Genomic DNA, 20837 nt, shown 5'->3' with positions numbered 1-20837 from the left:
TCCATTTTCTATTATATAGGGACTTCACTGGTGGTCCAGTGGTTAAGAATCTGCCTGACACTGAAGGGGACATGGGTTCGATTTTACTAAAAATCCTAATCGGCAACTCTGACTTTGTGGGTGATCTGGACACAAAGTATTTTGCTCGTATTTTCAAGTGCTTCTTTCCATGTTGGCATGCTGTATTTAGTTTAGGAAACAAGTTTAGTATGGTAAAATCATACAGATCTTTTTACTGTTATCATTCCCTTCTCAACCTTCACAGGAATCTGCGTTCTGATCAAGCATGTCTGTGCAGACACCAGATGGTCCAGCCTCACGAAACAGAGGGCAGGAGGAGAAGGGGACAACACAGGTGAGATGGCTGCACGGCATCACCGACTCAATGGACATGAGGTTGAGCAAGCTCCAGGAGACAGTGAAGGACAGGGAAGCCTGGTGTGCTACAGTCCATGGGTCACCCAGAGTCAGACGTAACTGGGTGACTGAACAACAGCAACGTGAAATGGGGGCAGTGGAGACCCTGAGCACAAGCACCCTTCACATTACTGTCATTTCATTCGTATTACCAAAGGTATGGAAGAATCTTGAGGGTGGGGTGATAATACACATTTAACTATCGTTAAAACACCAATCAACAACAATAAACAAGTTATTACCTATAAATTTGAATAAAATATCGTTTTTATAAAGTACTGTCTATTTACAAGACATAAAATGTACAGTTTTATACACTGTAGTATAACGGAAATGATAATTCAATGGCCCCTGATTTCTTCTGCAAAGCTATGATTTCATCTTAGAAAATCAGCAGCATAATGTGAAAATCTCACATACACAAACTGAGTTTATTTTCAGGTTGCTTCAAATGTTGCATCTGAGTTAAAGCTTGCAGTTTCTTCCACTTACTGAGTTGCAACTTCATAACACCTTGTGGCTAGAAGCACAACTACTTAGACCTGATAGCATTGTTAACAATCGTCTACACTGCACTTACATATTCAGACACCAGAACAAATCTGACATTCTTTACAGGAAATTTTATCATATCCTTTCACAATCCATGTACTGTTTGGCTAAGGTTCAGTAAGAGTACATCTGTACATTATGGCTCTGATTGTACTTCTAAAAGAAACTAATTATAAATAAAACAGTTCATGTATACAGCTATCCAACTTTGCACTGACCCTGAAAAAGAATGCTAACCTCCAAACAATTAGTAAATAGCTGTGAACACCTGCTGTGTAAAAGACATAACTATAAAGAATATAAACGTAAAAGATCAGAAGACAAAGTTTCTTCCTCCAAAATGCAGTTAAAACACAAGCTCGTGGAAACATGTGGTCTGGCTCCACTCATCCCCATAAACCATCTGTCCCCCGCCCCATCCCATGTCAGTCTCTGAGAGCCGAATCTTTCCTGAATGAACACTGTTAAACCCTTGCCCAAGTACAGCATAACCAGGAATGCTGCGGGTGGTGGTGGTACTGGTTTAATAAATATGGTAGCCATATTTATATCATCAAGTCAAACAACTAACACAATTTGTACAAACACCTGAAATAAGCTGATTTAATAATACAACCTCAACTTCTGAACCTATGAAACAGCAACAACATTATTAAAGACATCATGCACTATGTGCAAAATTATGTGTAAAATGATTAAGAACATCAACTCAGAATATTACTCGGCCATAAAAAGGAACAAAACTGTGCCATTTGCAGAGATGTAGATGAACCTGGAGGCTGTCATACACAGTGAAGTCAGAAATAGAAAGACAAATCATATATTAATGCATACGGGTAGGATCCAGAAAACGGTACAGGTGTTTCTGCAAAGCAGAAAGAGAGACACAGATGTAGAGAACACATGTCTGAACACCAAGTGGTGAAAGGTGGGGTGGGATGAACTGTGAGACTGGGAATGACGTGTGTACACTACCACGTATCAAACAGGTAACCAGTGAGAGAGCCTGCTGTACAGCACAGGGCAACTTCACTCAGTGTTCTGTGGGGACCTAAATGGGAAGGCCATTCAAAAACCAGGGGACATATGCAAACATACAGCTGGTTCACTTTGCTGTACAGCAGAAACTAACACAACTCTGCAAAGCAACTACATTCCAATTAAAACAGTTTTTTAAAGGACACCAATTCTGGAATCAGACGGTCTGGGTTCAAATCCCAGATGTACCCTTAACACTTGAGTATTACTGAGGCCTTGGTCAAAGCACTCCAACTCTCCTTCAGTTTCCACATCTGTGAAATGAAGACGGTAACAGCACCCAAAAGCCTTTCCCGGTAGCTCAGTCGGTAAAGAATCTGCCTGCAATGCAGGAGACCCTGGTTCGATTCCTGGGCTGGGAAGATCCCCTGGAGAAGGGACAGGGCTACCCACTCCAGTATTCTTGGGTTTCCCTGGTGGTTCACGCCTGTAATGTGGAAAACCTGGGTTTGATCCCTGGGTTGGGAAGATCCCCTGGAGGAGGGTATGGCAACCCACTCCAGTATCCTTGCCTGGAGAATCCCATGGACAGAGGAGCCTGGCAGGGGCTACATTTAGTCACAAAGAATCGTACACAACTGAGTGACTAGGCACAAGGGACTAAGCACACAAGAACGGCCCCCACCTCATGGAACCACCATGAAGATTCACAAGAGATGATCCACGGAGCCAGATACGTGCAGTCAGATATGCAGATGCCACTACTCTAGTGGCAGAAAGTGAGGAGCAACTAAAGAGCCTCTTGATGAGGGTGAAAGAAGACAGTGAAAAATCTGGCTTCAAACTCAGCATTCAAAAAACAAAGATCACGGCATCTGCTCCCGCCAATTCACGGCAAACAGATGGGGAAACAATGGAAACAGTGTCAGACTTTATTTTTTGGGGTTCCAAAATCACTCTGGACAGTGACTGCAGCCATGAAATTAAAAGACACTTGCTCCTTGGAAGAAAAGCTATGACCAACCTAGACAGCATATTAAAAAGCAGAGACATCACTTGGCTGACAAAGGTATGTATAGTCAAAGCTACAGTTTTTCCAGCAGTCATGTATGGATGTGGGAGTTGGGACCATAAAGAAAGCTGAGCACCAAAGAACTGATGCTTTCAAATCCCACAAGCCATGCAGCAGAACCAAAAAAAAAAGTTATATACTATACAATCCCATTTTTATAAAACTCTAGAAAAAGCAAACTAATCTGCAGTGACACAGAGAAGATCAGTGTTTGCTGCCCATGGGGCAGGGGAAAAATAAAAGTGGGAAGAGGTTTCAGAGAAACATGAGTAAATTCTGAGAGGGCAATGGATATGCTCATTTTTTTCCTTATAAAGTTTCATAGATAGAAAAATATGTCAAAATTCATCATGGTGCTAGGAAAGACTCTTGAGAGTCCCCTGGAGAGCAAGGAGGTCAAACTAGTCAATCCTAAAGGAGATCAACCGTGACTATTCACTGGAAAGACTGATGTTGAAGCTCCAATACTTTGGCCACCTGATGCGGAGAGCTGACTCAGTAGAAAAGACCCGGATGCTGGGAAAGATTGAAGGCAGGAGGAGAAGGGGTTGACAGAGGATGAGATGGTTGGATGGAATAACCGATTCAATGGACGTGAGTTTGAGCAAACTTGGGGAGATGGTGAAGGACAGGAAAGCCTGGTGTGCTGCAGTCCATGGGGTCGCAAAAAGTCAGACACCACTGTGCGACTGAACAACAATCCATGGAAAGTGGCTATCACAGTGCTGGGCACACTGTAACTATGATAAATGCTAATTATCATGACTATTAATGACTACTAGTAATTGTAGTAATAGACACAATGTTAACATGGTGAAAGGGTGCTGGGTGGAAAACCAAGGACCTGGTTTGGGAGATGAAATACAATCTCTGAGACCCGGTTTCTCTGTGTTAGTGGGGATGACGACAAGCCCTGTTTCCCTGAGCTGTATGTCATGTGAATAAGAGGCTAAGGGATATACAGTATACCGCTTAGCACAATACCCACCCCGGCATGTAACATCTATTCTACACACAATGTGTTTCTTATAAGAATTCAAGCGACAATACGTGCATAACTATTAAACTTATAAACTCAGCATTTAACATAGCTTATAAACAAATTATTAAAATGCCAAGAAGGAAATAAACAGGTGCTGTGTTTACTGAGCAGGCAAGATGGGAAAGTCCTACTTTAAAGACGGGTGGACAGGGAAGGAAAGCCTCTCTGTGGTGACATGATCTGAGACCTGGGAAATGAGGATCTGGACACCAAGAAAGCCCAGCGAAGAGCCAGAGTGAGGAGGGAAGGGATTTCCATCAACCCTCCAGATCACCACGGCCCCAGGCCCTAGGCACACAGTAGGCACCCAGGAACAAAGCGGAGAATGAATAACGAACGCTTCTGGCAGAGAGCACAATACACGTAAAGGCCCTCTGGTGAGGCGCGGCCTGGCAAGCCCAGACAGAGCAGAGGGAGGCCAGAGGGGCTGCGGGCGGGGCGCGCAGCAGGCGGGTGCTGGGGGAAGGTCAGCGAGGCAGGGGGCCCAGAGGACGTGGGACCCCGCCAGCCACAGCTGAGACTCTGCATTTTACTCTTCTCTCAAAGAGCTGTCACTGGAGGCTTTCAGCAGCGAGTGCTAAGATCTATTTCTGTAAAGGATCATCCTGGCTGTCGTGAAGACAGGATATTTTAGAAAAGCACGAATACCATCAGGGAGACCCTCGGAGAGGCCGACGCAGCAGTTCAGACAGCAGGTGAGTTAGAGGCTTAGGTCCCAACAGCGGCGTTGGTGATGGGCTGAGATGACAACGGAAAGAGAGAACCACGGAGTCATTCTCAAGTTTCTGCTTTGGCAAGGAACAGACATTTGTGCTATTTTACTGAGCAGGGGACATCTAGGAAGGAACAGGCTGGGGAAAAGGGGAATACAAACCGAGTGTTGTATTCTGAACCGCTTCCCCTGAGACACCTTGACAGGGACGTCCCCGAGGACACCGGTCATGTGAGGCTGTAACTCAGAGCAGGGGGTCCATGACAGAGCTGTCAACGTGCAAGTTATCCACACCGACATGGCATCCAAAGCCAAGAAACAAGGTAGAATGGCACGCTTTGGCCATTTGCTGGGTAATAGAACCATGTCCTCTAACTCACTCCTCCTCCTGTTGGGCTGCCGGAAAGTTCCAAAGTCAACATAAACCTTCAAGGAAAATTATTTGTGCGGGGATTCTAGATACGATGACTGAGCCCCTTTACTTCCCCTTCTCTTTATGGTTATTTTTTTGTAAGTCTTTATTAAGTTTCTTACAGCACTGCTTGTTTTATGTTCTGTTTTTTTGGCCACAAGGAATGTGGGATCTTAGCTCGCTGACCAGGGATCAAACCTGCATCCCTTGCGTCGGAAGCGGAAGTCTTAACCACTGAACCACCAGGGAAATCCATCTTTATGTTGTTTAGTCTTTCATCTAAATCTTTGCTGTAAGTATGTGAACTATAAAAAAAATCAAGAAAATCTAAGAACGAGGTAGTGCAGTGATATGATTCGGGGAGTCAGAAGGGCTGCCCCCCACACTGCCTTTGGTGGGTGTCAGTCACAGACACCTGACCACGGGGTTATCTGTGAGTGTGCACTTCTCTGACAGGCCACAAGCTCCTCAAGGGCATCAGGCACACCTGAGTCATCTCGAACCACTGTGAAAGGGCACAGTGTCGAGCTCACAGGAGGCAGGCGATACATGTACACTAACGGCATCAGTCACTTTTCTATCCGTGGAAGGGGCTGGGGCCTTATGAGAAGGCGTCACGGCGCACCTCTAAGACATTTTATACACAACACAGCACATGATTAAACACCAGTCAGCAATACAGACAGATGTTAGATATACGGATAAGTCGTCAGGGTCTGGCTTGGAAGACTTCAGGCCGGAGAAAAAAACTGAGCTGGCTTTAAAAGACGCATTTGCATTTGATCTGTGAAAAGGCATTTGAGAGAGAAGCCAAAGAAAAGGGGCGTAAGGAGCCTATTCTGGTTAGAAGGAAAGGAAGGAAGGGAGGAAGAGCAAAAAAAGAAAAAAACTACTGGGGAAGGGAGCTGTAGAAACCAATTAAGGACACAAGGTGGATATTCTTGAGTGCCAACAACTTCATGTTTTAGAATTTTAGAAAGTTACACATTCCTGGGAACTTCAAAGAGATGTTTAAGGAAGATCACACAAATTCAGTGTGTAGAATAGATCAGAGTGTTAACTTAGTTCAGGCACAAATTAGTAAGAATCTGATAAAAACAAAGGATACCACAGGTTCCAAAAAATCTTAGTGAACACAACTTAGTGAGTGATATAGAACCCGAGAAGCAGATTTAATCTGGGATTTGAGACCAAGGGGTCAGGAGAATAGCAGTATGATTAACAGAAATCAAGGAGATAGGAAGAAGTGATTTTAGAAGGTGATTCCATCAATTTTAGGCAGAGTAAGTTTAAGGTGATGGTGGCTAGACCCCATCTCGGATTCCCACTACTTTACAGCATAATGTGCACACAATGTGCCAAAGTCCTTGCTGAGAAAAATCTTCCTGAGCAGTATTTCTCCCTAAACATAACAGAAAGAAACTCCTGCATATAATACAGTGTCTCCATGGCTGCAGAAGCCAGTTTTACTTGATAAAAATCATAAATACAAAAATCAAAGAATGCCAAAAATTACCTACTTTTACAAAGCACTATGATTTCACATTATATGTATGTAAAAAAAAAAAAAACATTATATGAGAAGATGCTGAACATTATTTAGCCCTGAGAAAAATGCAAATCAAAACTGCAACAAGGGAACCGCCCTGGTGGCACAGTGGATAAGAATCATCCACCAACACAGGGGACACGGGTTCAATCCCTGACCTGAGAAGATTACACAGCCAACGGGCAGCTAAGCCTGTGTGCCGCAGCCACTCAAGCTGGTGCACCGAGAGCCTGTGCTTCCACAGAGAAGTCACCATGGTGAGAAGCCCCTGCATCGCAGCGAAGGGGCACCCCACACACCGAAGCTCCAGCCCAACCGAAATAAACAAAACCTGCAACGAGGAATTCCCCACCAGTCCAGAGGGTAGGGCTCTGCACTTCCACTACGGGGGCATGGAGCCCATCCCTAGTCAGGAAACTAAGACCCCGCATGCAGAGCGGTGTGGCAACAATCAAAAACAAACACAAACAAAAACCTGCCATAAAGACACCAGTACACAACTATCAGAAAGGCCAAACTTTAATAATCAGCAATGGCATGGGTGGAGAGCAACAGGAACTCTCATACATTATTAGAAAAATGCGACAGCTACTTTGGAAAACACTGTGACAGTTTCTTAATAACTTAACCTTATATTCTCCGTAAGATCGAGCAATCACACTTCTCAGTACTTAACCAAGAGAAACAAAAACATATGTCCATACAAAAATATCCTTACACAAATATATATAGCAGCTTCATCCATAATCATCAAAAACTGAAAACAACTCAAAGGTGTATCAACTAGTAACTGGCTAAGCAAATTATAGTATATGCACACAAGGTATACTCAGTGTCGAAAAGGAGCAAACTACAAGTACAGGATGAAACAGAAATGAATCTCAAAAGCATCACATTAAATGAAAGAAGCTAGGCACAAAATACTACACAGTGTGTGATTCTATTTATATGAGATTCTGGAAAAGAGAAACCTACAAATATTCTATATCATGTTTAGGGTAGTACTCATTATTTGCCAAAACCTATAAAAATATACACTTACAGAGGCTTCCTATATGAAGATTATACCTTAATACATCTGACTTGAAAAAAAAAAAAAAAAAACCTTAGCATCTGAACACTAGCTCAAAGTAAAGTATTAAAGCCCAACATTGGCACCTATGATTACTCTGAAAAATTCTAGACATTTCTTAACTAGTTACCATACTACAAATGTCCTGAGTACTGAAAAGAAATAAGCCCCATGCGTTTTCCCTCTTTGGGCCTCAAACATTCCTAGGCAGAGACCGGGCCTGGGGATGTCAGCGAGTGTGCAGAAGCCACGTGAATGCTGGTTACTGAAACACTAATAAAGTGAGTCTTGTTTTCGGGACAGCTGTTGCTTCGTTGTTCTTTTGTCACACACAAAAAAAGAGAGCTGTTATGCTTATGGAATGTGACCTTCTCATTGGATGGCTGTTGCATCACGCCTGGAAACACTGCCAGAGAAATTCATTTTCCCCGTGTGCCACACAGAAAACAGTAAAAGCAAAAACAACCAACCATGAAAGACCCCAAAACCCACGTTAAACGAACTGCATCACTCCTTAAAAATCAGACCACTTATAAGAAGTGTTTCTCAATACTAAATACTGAAGAGCTTATTTTTTATGAGTAACGTTTTGTCTCATTTTATTATCCTTAGTGTATGACCTTAACAGACTATTTTTCAGAGTCCAAATAACTGCTACACTTCCAAAGACTTTATCTTTGAGCGTGCCATGATTCTTAATGCTATACAGTAATGAGAGTTATTCCTTTATTTTTGGATTATCAAATGCCTACCTAGGTACTTTCCCATTTTACAGCTTGGTCATTTCTAAACCATTTTCATTTGCACAAAGGCTTTCAAATTTTTTTGATCATTATCCACAGTGAAAAATACATTTCACATTGCAACCCAGGGCACAGACGTGTGCATATATGTGCACACAACCCTGAAGTTTGACAAAATAAGACTTATTAACCTTACCTCACAAGATGCTATTATTTTCTATTTTACTGTTATCTTTAAAATGCTGGCAAACAAGCACACAAGTCACAGCATGGCCCACAATTTTCAAAATCACTGCACTAGAAGATGAAAAACAAATACAACATCTCTTCATGTTTTGAATAACAGCTTTCACACATTCATTTAGCTGGTTTTTTTAGACCTCGCGTGACATTCCTCACGGCTGACTCCCTGCACTCTGCTCCTCCCCAGTGAGGGTTCCTAAGCCTGGTGAGCACGGAAGACGGAAGACAGAAGGGACCTGCAGAAGCCAGGGCCCCCACTGCGTCCCCTCCCGCCCACCGCTAGATTGGGGGCGGGGGGGACGGGGAGGTCCGAGGCCTATAAATATTCAGAGCCTGGCTTTCCTTCCTTTTCCATTTACCCTTACTGATATTCCTTAACCTCTACACACACACAGCGAACAAAAATAAAACTAACTGGGTAGAAAAGGAGCTACAACACACAGGAAAGTCAAGTTTTCCTGAACATCTCAGGATTTCAGTTATGCCTACCATATGCTTCTTTCCCATACACCAGAGATACCTGAACAAGTTCAAAACAAGTTTACTGGCATGTAAATCCCACTCACCAAGTGTTTCCAACTCAATAATTTTGAGTTTTTAAATCAATAATCAATATAATATTCCAGTATTCCACGCTGAAACTAGTGGGTATATATTATAATTAGACAGCGATTTTATATGAGGATCAGGAAACTTACTTTTAAGGACTCCCACAAGGGAAACTGGACCAATGAGAAAGGAATCTGAAGAGAAAAAAAAGAAAACCAAATAAATTAGGCCAGAAAGATCAGTTTGCTTAGCATGACTATATGAACTTTTAATTATTATTCAGAAACATTATTTCATTTTAAATTTATATACATAAAAAAATTACCATTAAACAAATTTTTAAGTACAGAATTAACCAGTAACTGCTTGTAGAATCTACTGACTTTTTAAGCACAAGGGATATAAAATGATGCCTCTTAAAACTGAAATAGAAGTGCAATATGAAAGTCTGGCAACTGAAAAATAAACAAGAAAATAAATATTTTCCATCACAGGTAATAAAGCTTTAAAGACATGACATTTTTCAGCTTTAGAGTTCTAGCTGTCCACTCCTCAGCAGGCCAGGTGTCAGGGTTGGAGAGAAACTGGGAGGGGGAAAGAGAATGGGGCTGAGGCAGGACAGGAGGAGGAGTGGAGGAAAGGAGGGGAGAGCAGGAAAGAAAGGGGAGAGGGGAAAAGAGGAGGAGGGAGAGAGAAGGGATGGAGGGGGTGGAAGGAAGGAAAGCAGAGTGGATGGAGGGCCATCGCAGCAGAGAGGGAAGAGGAGGCAGGCAGAGCCACTTGCAGGGGGAAGCTGAGAAGAGGGATCTGGGGCCAGAGCCCAGGCGAGGGAAGGAAGCAACGCTTCTCCGTGCTGGATGAGTGAGGGCTCTGAGCAGACAGGAGCAGAGGCGGCCTGAGAGCCTGATTTAGTCTCAAGCTTCATCAGGGGCAAGAGTCATCTCTAGCAATGAAGACAATCATGGCACTTAAAGAGTTACAATCAGATGTGTATTGATAAGCTAGAATGTTTCCAAGCACGTTTCACATGCCAGGAACTGTCCATCAGCACGTCATAGTTCTGATTTCACTGAATCCTCACAACAACCCTGTGAGACAGGTATCATTACCATCCCCATTTTACAGATGAGGGATGGAGCATCAGAGAGGCTGTTTAACTTGCCCAAAGACAAAGTGTTAAGAAATAAGAAGCCCAGACCATCTGACTACTAGTCTACCTAAAAGACATCCAAACTGGATTTATCTGCATATAAACTCACCTTCAGTATAACCCATGTGCTTTTAATTAAATCTTCTAAAATTCTAAAAAAAAAGGACCCCACCTTCATAATTCCTAAAATAAAAATACCTGAACTCCAGGGGACCCTCCCCAGTAGCCTAGGTAATCTGCACACACTGTGCACTGGTCCTGAGAAAGAGAGGATTCTGCTCAAGCAGACTACGGCCCCAGTACTGCTGCTCTGTGCCCAGGTCAGCTGCCAGTGAAGGGTGCATGTGGACTCTGACCAGTAGCGACAGGCACAGGGGTGGGTGTGCGGGGGTGTGCGTGTGTGTGTGCGTGTGCGTGTGTGTGTCCCTGTGGGTGTGTGTGTAGACCACAGTGTTGAAGGGATTAATGAGTATTTATCTTCCCATGAATTAAGAGTGCTAACTTATTTCTAAAATATTTATATTTAATCAGAAATTAAGAGTCTAGCATCAGCTTCTTCCTCTGCTTGAAGAAATAATGGCCCTGGGCTTGACAGTGTCCACAGAAAGAAAGTCAGCCGTCCATTCAGGTAGGAAATGGCAGTGAGGAAAACAATAAAGATAAAAAAGCCTGTGTCACTGAACTAAGTTGAGAAACTGAGAGTCTCAGAGAAGTCTGTCATCTCCATAATTAAGCAGCACCCCATCCTGTACATCAGAGTACCATAATAGGAGATAAATTCAGTTGAGTTTTTGTTACCAAAGCATGAAAGCATCTGACACTGTCCATTCTGACTCTAGAGTGCTATATTTTCAATTAAATTATCAAAACCCAAAGAAACTGACGGTACTTTTCTTTTTCTTTTCTTGGCTGTACTGCACACTTGCGGGATCTCAGTTCCCCAACCAGGGATCAACCCTGGGTCCCCTGCAGTGGAAGTGTTGAGTGCAAACCACTGGACTACCATTTTTAAAAATTTATAGTATGTAACAAAATGTCAAAGAGGACTAAGAGTTAGTGGGATTACTGTTTTGGTTCAGTCACTAAGTCTTGTCTGATTCTGTGACCCCCATGAACTGCAGCACACCAGGGTTCTCTGTCCATCACTATCTCAGAGCTTGCTCACACTCATGTCCATTGAGTCCGTGATGCCACCCAACCATCTCATTCTCTGTCGCCCCCTTCTCATGAATGGCAAACCACTTCAGTATTCTTGCCTTGAGAACTCCATGAAGAGTATGAAAAGTGGGATTATAGATGATTTTAATTTTCTTCTTTGTGCTGTCTCCTCCCAAATGTAAATACATTATACTTTAACAAGAACATACATATGTCACAGTTATAAGATGAAAAACACCTTATAACTTATTGCAATGGTCCATGCTAGCTTTCCTCACTTCTTAATTAAAATTAACCCATAAAACTACTTTGCATGTTATTGGCACTTTTTTGGTACTTAATAAAAATACCAGATTTTGAATACTACAGATGGACATTTTGCCCATTTTTCTCTATTAAGAGTTATTCATTAATTTGTTACTTCAATTTAAAGAAGTAATTCTGAAATCACACATTTGAAATGGCCAAAACTATTCCACAAAGTGTTTACTTCAAAAAGTCAGCCGACAGTAAATCCCAACTTCACTCTAAAACAAGATTAACTGACAGTCTCAGGTAATGTATTTTTGACTTCTGGTAACGAAATATCCTTCATAAGATAAACTCCTGATGTGTGAAAATGTTTCAAACGTTCTTCAAGTCAAATTCATATTGAATGTGTCTTGTCATTTACAATATGAAGAAATAATGAAATGTGCTCCATACATGTTACAGTCGTACTGCCAGCAAACAGCTCCACAGCTCAGACAGACACTCCCAACTACTCCAGAACATGGGGCGGGCAGAACGCGGGTTCCCTCCCCAGGTCTGGTTTGCAGTTTCAAAACAACGATGTTTCTTCAAAACGTGGAATTTTAAACCCTAAACAGATGTAAGCTGTTATTCTAAACTGTTTTATAGATGAAGAAAATGAATAGCTGCACTCAGAGGTCTTGTATTCCAAAACACCACATACCCATTTTATTGCACCGAAAGTTACAAAAACGGCTCACTGTTGTGACCTTTTTAATGCCTCCATTTAAGATGTTTTGTTTGAATAAGGCTGTTAAGACCCAGGGCACTAATAAGTGAGCAGCAGTAAACCCAACTACCATCAAAGAGGCAGATGTAGGGTGGGGGGGAATCTGCTAGAATTCACCATGGATTCCACTGGTAATAAACACAGCAATAATTCTACACAAGAGTGCATGTAAGGATTCCATGTGAAGCAGAGAAAGTGAAAGCTGAATGGTAAACAGGGGAAGGAAGTGTTGGGCATTACTAATGAAATAAAGAAGGTACAAAAATTACATTATGGGCACACTTTACCTATTACCAAGTGTTTCTACTAGAATTATCCTTGAAGCCAATCAGTGCTGACAAATGCCTATAACCCTATAGTCCTGATCAAATAATGTGATTTACAATATAACTGAAGGAATATGAGGATATGATTTCTAAAGACTCATTTGCTCTAGAATTCTGTATCTCAATAATCTTCTAAATTATTAATAGAATATCAACATGTTTAAAAAAAAAAGACCTGATTGTAAGCTGCAAAGAACACAATGGATTGTACAAGTGACCCAAAGGGGAGACTCCTTTCTGTTGCAAGACAGTGTCCAAATTTCTGTGTTTGATTTCAGGTTTTCCATTCTAGTGTTGCAAAGATAACAAGGCCAGTTCTCCCATTAAATATTCTGGCTTTTTCCACTCAAGCCCAGTGGTAACCAAGGACAAATGAATCTGAAGACCAGAAACTATTTTCCCCAAAGTGACTACTATTCTTTTATACAAAAAGAGAGAGAGACTCATTCAAATCTGGTCTGCCAGCATTTGACATACCAGCAAAGAATTCTAATAATACATATTGATTTTTTTTTAATTTAGCAACTATAATTCACTTACACACAACTATATATAGAGAACAGAATGTATACCTAATAAAGGAAATTAACCTAAAAGTAGAAAAAATTGACTCACCCTTAAGGTCTATAAACCATACTAAAATTCTGGAAATATCTTTCCAAATACAGCACTGAGTGGACACAAGAGCAACAAAATCTAAATTAGGGAAGGAGATACAGTGAGCAGTTTGATTCTCAAGTAAAAGTTAATCTCAGAGGCAAGAGCACCGAGATTATTGAAACTTGTGCAAATATACACTAAGCGAAACAGTGCGGCAGTGGCAACGACACAGACAGTGGAACAGGAGGAGAGTCCTGAATTAAACCCCTGCCTGTGTGTTCAATGGTCTCTAACAACAGTGCCAGCACCGTTCAACGGGGAAAGACAACTTCCTCAAAGACTTCCCTGGTGGCTCAGTGGTAGAGAGTCTGCCTGCAATGAAGGAGATACAAGAGACACGAGTTTGATCCCTAGGTCAGGAAGGTCTCCTAGAGGAGAAAGTGGCAAGTCACTCAACTATTCTTGCCTGGGAAACCCCATGGACAGAGGAGCCTGGTGGGCTACGGTCCATGGCATTGCAAAGGACACAACTGAGTGCACACGCGTGCGTGCACACACACACATACACACACACAATGTCAGGAAAATGGATAGACACATACAAAGGAATCGAGTTTGAGCCTTCCATTACACCACATACAGAAAGTAACTCAAAATGAATCAAAGGAAAAAAAAAAAGAATAAAAGATCTAAAGGTAGGACCTAAAACCATAAAACTCCTACAAGAGGGAAAACCTTCATGATATTAGCTTTGGCAATACTTTCTTGAATATTACACCAATCCACAGGTAACGAAAGTAAAACTAGACAAACCAGACAAAACTAGACAAACAATTACATTAAAATTTCAAATTTCGCATCAAAGGACAAAATCAACAGCTTGAAAAGGCAACCTATGAAACGGGAGGAAATATTTTCAAATCATCAATCCATTAACAGGTTAATATTCAGAATACATAAACAACTTCTACAACTCAACAGGAACCAAGACATCCTATTTTTCAAATGGGCAAAGGATCTGACTAGACATTTCTACAAAAAGATATACAATCAGCCAACAAGCATATGAAAAGATATTCAACATTACTAGTCATTAGGGAAAAGAAAAAAGCAAAATGACACCGTTCATTATGAAACTACTATGAAAGAAAGAGGGAACAGGAGAGAGGGAAAGAGGGAAGGAAGCAAACACGTGTGGACAAGGATGTGGGGAAACCAGAATCCACAGGCTGCAGGAATGTAAAACTGTGCCATCACTCGGACAACAGTATGGAGGGTCCCAAAAAGACTAACAATAACGTCACCAAGTGATTCAGCAAGCCTACTTCTGGGGATATACACTAAAGAGGTGATAGCAAAGTCTCAGAAAGAGACGTGTACATTTATATTCACAGTAGCATTATTCAAAACAGCAAAAAGCTGGAAGCAACCCAAGTGCCCACTTACGGACAAAAGGATACCCAAATACGGCATATACATAACAACAAAATACTGCTCAGCCTTAAAAAGAAGGTAATTCTGACATGCTACAGAACAGATGGAACTGGAAGACATTACAGTAAGTAACAGAAGCCAGTCAGAAGGAGACAAATACTGAAGGATCCCACTTACATGAGGTATCAAACACAGTCAAATTCACAGACAGACAAAGCAGAATGGTGGCTGCCAGGGGTGGAGCAGGGGGTGACTGGCATAAGATGGGAAAGGGGAGTTGTTGTTTAATGATTATTAAAGAAGTTAAAGAGTTTCAGGTTTGCAAAATGAAGTGTTTTGAAGACAACCGCAAAACTATGTGAAAACAATACAACTGAACTGTACGCTTCAAAATGGTTAAAATGACATGTATGTATATTTTATTACAATGTTAACATTTTTCAAAATTTTTAAATAATACAGTTACTAAAAAGGCAAGTCACAGAATGAAAGAAAATATTCACAAAACACATACCTTAAAAAGAACTTCTATTCAGAATAAAGAACTTTAACAACATAGACAAAGAAAACAAAGAAAAAAAACCAATTTTTTACAATGCACAGAAGACTTGAACAAGCATTTCACCAAGAAAGTTATACAATTCAGTAATATAAGCACAGGAAAGACAGTCAACATCATCAGTCATCAAGGAAGCGTTCATCAAAGCATATTGAGAAAACAATCCAGTGTTTGCCCCAACTATGTTAAATACACAACTTGGAAACTCCACTCTAAGGTATAGCCAAAACCAGGGACTTAAACAGATATGTGTACAACAATCTTCACTGCAGCAATATTGACAATAACCAAATGACCCAAATGTTCATCAACAAATTAATCAATAAATAAAATGTGATCTATCCATACAATGGAATATTATTCCATCATAAAAAGGAATGAAGTTCCAATACACATGCTACAATATAGATGAACCCTGAAAACATTATGCGGAGTGAAGTCAGAAACAACAAACAAATAGTATATGATTCCATCTATATGAAATAGCTAGACTATGCAAACTTAGAGAGACAAAAACTAGTTTAAAAGTTATGGGACTCAGGAAGGAGAACAGTAGGGTGAGCTCAGTAGCTCAGTCATGTCTGACTCTCTGTGACCCCATGGACTGTAGCCCACCAGGCTCCTCTGTCCATGGGATCTTCCCAACCCAGGGATGGAACCCGTATCTCTTGCCTCTCCTACACTGACAGGCAGCTTCTCTACCACTGCACCACCTCAGTGAAGCAACCACAACTCTCATATTTTGCCAGTGGGAACTTAAAATGGGACAGTCCCTTTCAAAAGGAGTTTGCTGAGCCTTTACTTGATCCAGAAATTCCACTCCTACGTATTTATTCAAGAACAGTAACAATGTATATCTGTGGTAAGATCGGTACATGTATGTCAAAGTAGCCTTCATCACATAGGTAACGACCATCAACAGAAAAAAAGCTATATAAATTGTGGTATATTCATACAATGAAATATTAGGAATAAAGTGGAAAGAACTCCTGATACATGCTGTAACACTGATGATTCTCACCTATGCTATGCTGAGGAAAAGAAGCCAGACACACAAAAAGGATTTATACTGCAAGACTCCATTTATAGAAAGCTCTATGGAAAGGGAAAACTAACCTGATGGGAAGAATAACTGGGATGGGATATCAGAAAACATTCTAGAGATATGGTAATATTCAATATCATAATAGGCTGTGGATTATGAATATATCCTCTCTTGAAAGTGCGTATCTATGATGTGTGCATTTCAACGTATACAAATGCCATCTACAAAAACACTATGAAAAATACAATAGCAGTGAAGAGTGGGTTGAGATAAGAGATGAATAAAAATGACAGATTACTGGTAACTGTCAAAGTCTGATGATGAGCACATTGGGTTCATCATACTATTTCTTTACCTCATGTATAAGTTTTTATTAAGTGAAAAAAAAACTATAAAACTGAAGCACAATTGTTGTCTAGTCACTAAGCCGTGTCTGACTCTTGCAACCCCATATGGGAATGCAGCCCACCAGGCTCCTCTGTCTGTGGGATTCCCCAGGCAGAATACTGGAGTGGGTTGCCATTTCCTTCTTCAGGGGACCTTCCCGACCCAGGGATCAAACCCGTGTCTCCTGCACTGGCAGGCAGATTCTTTAACACAACATGGAAGCACAAAGCACAATTAACTTCTCATTATCAAGATCCATATACTAGAATTAAAGCAGCCCAGAACTAAAAGTCAAAAAGGGCTTCCCGTCTCCAGTTAAACCAAAGCTAAGTGACATTAATAGTGTGGGATACAGCTTCTCATTTATCTCAACAAAGGGTTTTTTTCCCTCAATTAAACAGTAGTGTACATATAGTTCCAAAATTTAAATTCTTCCCTAAACAATGTCTCCATGGAGATATCTCCATGATTATCATTTCTGATCAATGCATAGTATTTTATAATATTTAACTATCCCATGATAGTTGATGTCCAATTACTTCCCTTAGAAGATACTATTTTGTTTAATCATTCATTTCTGATACATAGGAGATTCTAGATATATCATACAGATTGTAAATATATAATTTCTGAACATATCTAATAACAACATGGAAGGCTAAGGTCCAACATTAACCGTTCATCAACATAATCACCCTTATAAATGCCTAGTGTTAACATTCAGGAAAATCAGAGCACAAAGATATCTTCCATGAGCTATCATTTAACAAGTTAATAAAAAGGAAAATGACATTATCACGCTGGCTTTCACGTATCCAGTGAATAATTCTAACACAGCACTCAGCATTAACAGACTCTGAGCAAATGTTTAACATTTGCATTAAGATTTAATCCTGCTTCCAGCGATCTACAAGCAATTACTTATGCAGCAGAATTATGGTATCAAGAATTACCAATATAAGTTTGACTTATGGAATATACATGTAAGGTCACAAGTAAACACTAGTTGTAACCAATTAAAAAAAAACTATTTTTGTTAGTTGAGACTCTTAAGAAATACAATTAGAAATATTTTTTAAAGTTTTCCATTTATTTTTAAGAAAGTTCAATAAAATCCATCTTTACATAAATATATACACATAGGGGCTTCCCTGGTGGATTAGTGGTAAAGAATCTGCCTGCCAATGCAGGAGACACTGGTCGATCCCTGCTCCAGGAAGATCCCGTATACCGAGGGGCACCTAAGCCCTCGTGCCGCAACTACTGAGCCTGTGCTCCAGAGCCCAGGAACCGCAAGCACTGAGCCCCCACGCCACAGCTACCGGAGCCTGCACGCTCTCGAGCCCGTGCTGGGCAACAAGAGACGCCGCCGCAATGGGAAGCGTGTGCGCTGCCACTAGAGCAGCCCCTGCTTACCACAACCAGGGAAAAGCGCGTGCAGCAAGGGACTCAGCACACCCAAAATCAGTCAATAAACAGGCATACACACTGATTCCTTTCCATTATTTTCACTGACTTCTTTAATGAACTACAGATAACCCCATAAGTCTTCAGGTAATCACTCAGCTCCTAGAACGACTCTCGGTAATGAAACCTGAAATTTTCTTTTTGGGTATAAAAAGCAAAGGACGTTCATTTTCAGTTCTTCACGGAGTCATTCCCAACACGTTAGGCAGTGTTGATGTAAGGCTTCTAAGAAAACAGCCAGAGAGTAGTTGAGGGAGGTGTCTGAGACTCAGAATTTCAAAATCAGAATTCCTGTCAAGATGTGAGAACTCTGGCCCAGGGTCAGCAAACATGTTCTCAGTTAGCATTTGCATGCAACTTTAATCCCTTACAAAATATAATCAGGTTTTCTTGAGATGTTTTTCTGTGGCTAAGAATGGCTTTAGCAAGAAGGGTTTGGCTATCTCTCCCACCTACCACTCCCTCCTTCTCATCCAGCAGTCCATCTTGCTCTTGACTCAGAAAGCAAGGAAAAATGAGTAGCCAATCCATCAAGAAGTTCTACAATAGACAGTATATTATTTAACTTACTATATCACCAACTGTCCTTGGTAACTAAGGCACATACTTAATCTGGGTTTTGCTCCTTTCTGAAGCAATCTGGTGTTTGTTAATAAAGATGTTGTAATCGATGGCTTTCCAAATTCTCAGAAACAAAAACTAGATTAATACAATTTAAAAGACTAACCATGAGCAATAAATAAACACCTCACCTAATATTCAAAACATTTGTATGTGTGTGTGGGTAAAGTCACTTTAGCAGTGTCCAACTCTTTGCCACACTTTGAACCACAGCCCACCCGTCTCCTATGTCCGTGGGATTTCCCAGGCAAGAATAATGGAGTGGCTTGCCATGTTCTTCTCCAGGGGATCTTCCCAACCCAGGGATCGAACACATGCTTCTTGGTCTCCTGCACTAACAGGCGGTTTCTTTACCACTACTGCATAGGTACATCCTTTGGGTAGGCAAAACTACAACTTGAAAAGAATTATGAAAAATAAGGACAGGTTTGTATAGTGGTTAGGCTGTGCAGGGACCTCACTTGCTCCTTCCACCTCTCCCACCCACTTCCTTCTTTCCTCTCCCAGCAACTCCCTCAACCTCGCCAAAATAATCCAATGATAGTAAAAGCAAATTCAAAAGCAGCCCCATTACCATAAAATGACAACCTGGAGCCTCAGCGTCAGTAGGGCGCTGACCAGCCTACAGTATGGTCAGAAGGAAGAGGCTAGAGGAGCAGAAGGAAAGAGGGCGGTAAGCTTGATATGGGCAGGAAGGCAGAGGTGTCCACTTACCTCTCATCATCTCCCACTGCCTGGCCTGACGGTGCTCAGTAACTATTTATTACCTAACTGAATACAAGAAAGGCAAAGGAATGGAAGAAGACAAGGCAGGAAATAAGGCTGGTGGCAGGATAACGGTAGAACTCAGGTATTCTGGTTCATAGTCCAGTGAATACTCTTTTCATTCATTGACAATTAACTTAAAAGTATTCCCTACAACAATGTTTTGAGAGCTGAATAATGAGAAAAAAGTGAGTATCAATTAAATACAAAAGGGAAAAAAATAAAAACAGATCCCATTCATTCTATTTGTTATTTAAGTCAAAAAGACGAAATATGCAAGTACGCACACACACACATCCCAGGAAACAAAAACTTTTGAAAGCCACTCTATGAATGCTTCTCCACTTATCTCTTCTCTCTCTTCATATCATTTATGACAGCTGAAAACAGCATTAAAACCCAGGTGTTGAGAACTATAAATAATCTACTTTGTACAACTGAAAAGAAGCTATGCTTCTAGCAGAATGATCCGGGGTAGAGTTTAATGCATTAGATAAACGAGTGTAATAAACTACCAGAGGACACTGCCCCGACTTACTGGTTACCTTTTCTTCCAGTTTGGTTGCATAGGTTGGGTCCTATGACATAATTTGTGAACACTCTACCATAGGTATTTAGTCTTTAACTATAATTACAGCACTAGCTTCTGCTTATCACTCAGTTAAAAGATTAGGAGAAAGAAAATAAGACTTTAGGGTCTGAAACAGACTTTTTTTAAAGATGGGGGAAAAAAACTTATCTAATAAAAAAAGAAGAACAAAAAATAAAACCAGATTTTATCAGTCAGCCTTGCTTCAGTATCAAAACAATCCTCAAATCTCAGAGGGCACATTATACGTTGTTTTTCCTATTCACATGACATGTCAGCTGTAGGATGGCTGTGGCTGACCCAGGCTGTAGCTTTTGCTCCACGTCTTCTCACAGTTCAGTTCAGTTCAGTTCAGTTCAGTTGCTCAGTCGTGT

At 41.0% G+C, this 20837-nt stretch overlaps 1 protein-coding gene across 4 annotated transcripts in view; it reads right to left on the bottom strand.

Annotated features, from left to right (window-relative positions):
- SLC25A26 (solute carrier family 25 member 26) overlaps positions 1–20837 on the bottom strand; it is a 142061-nt gene that overhangs the window by 25466 nt on the left and 95758 nt on the right. For all 4 annotated transcript variants that reach the window (XM_052640382.1, XM_052640398.1, XM_052640390.1 and 1 more), the window contains one exon: positions 9491–9535. In XM_052640382.1, the coding sequence (XP_052496342.1) occupies positions 9491–9535 (45 nt within the window). The remainder of the gene's footprint in view (positions 1–9490; positions 9536–20837) is intronic.

Source organism: Budorcas taxicolor, chromosome 1 (genome assembly GCF_023091745.1).
Source record: "Budorcas taxicolor isolate Tak-1 chromosome 1, Takin1.1, whole genome shotgun sequence".
NCBI classification, from domain to species: Eukaryota; Metazoa; Chordata; class Mammalia; order Artiodactyla; family Bovidae; genus Budorcas; species Budorcas taxicolor.
Note: the sequence above shows the minus strand (reverse complement) of the source record. Positions and strands in the feature narration are given on the sequence as shown.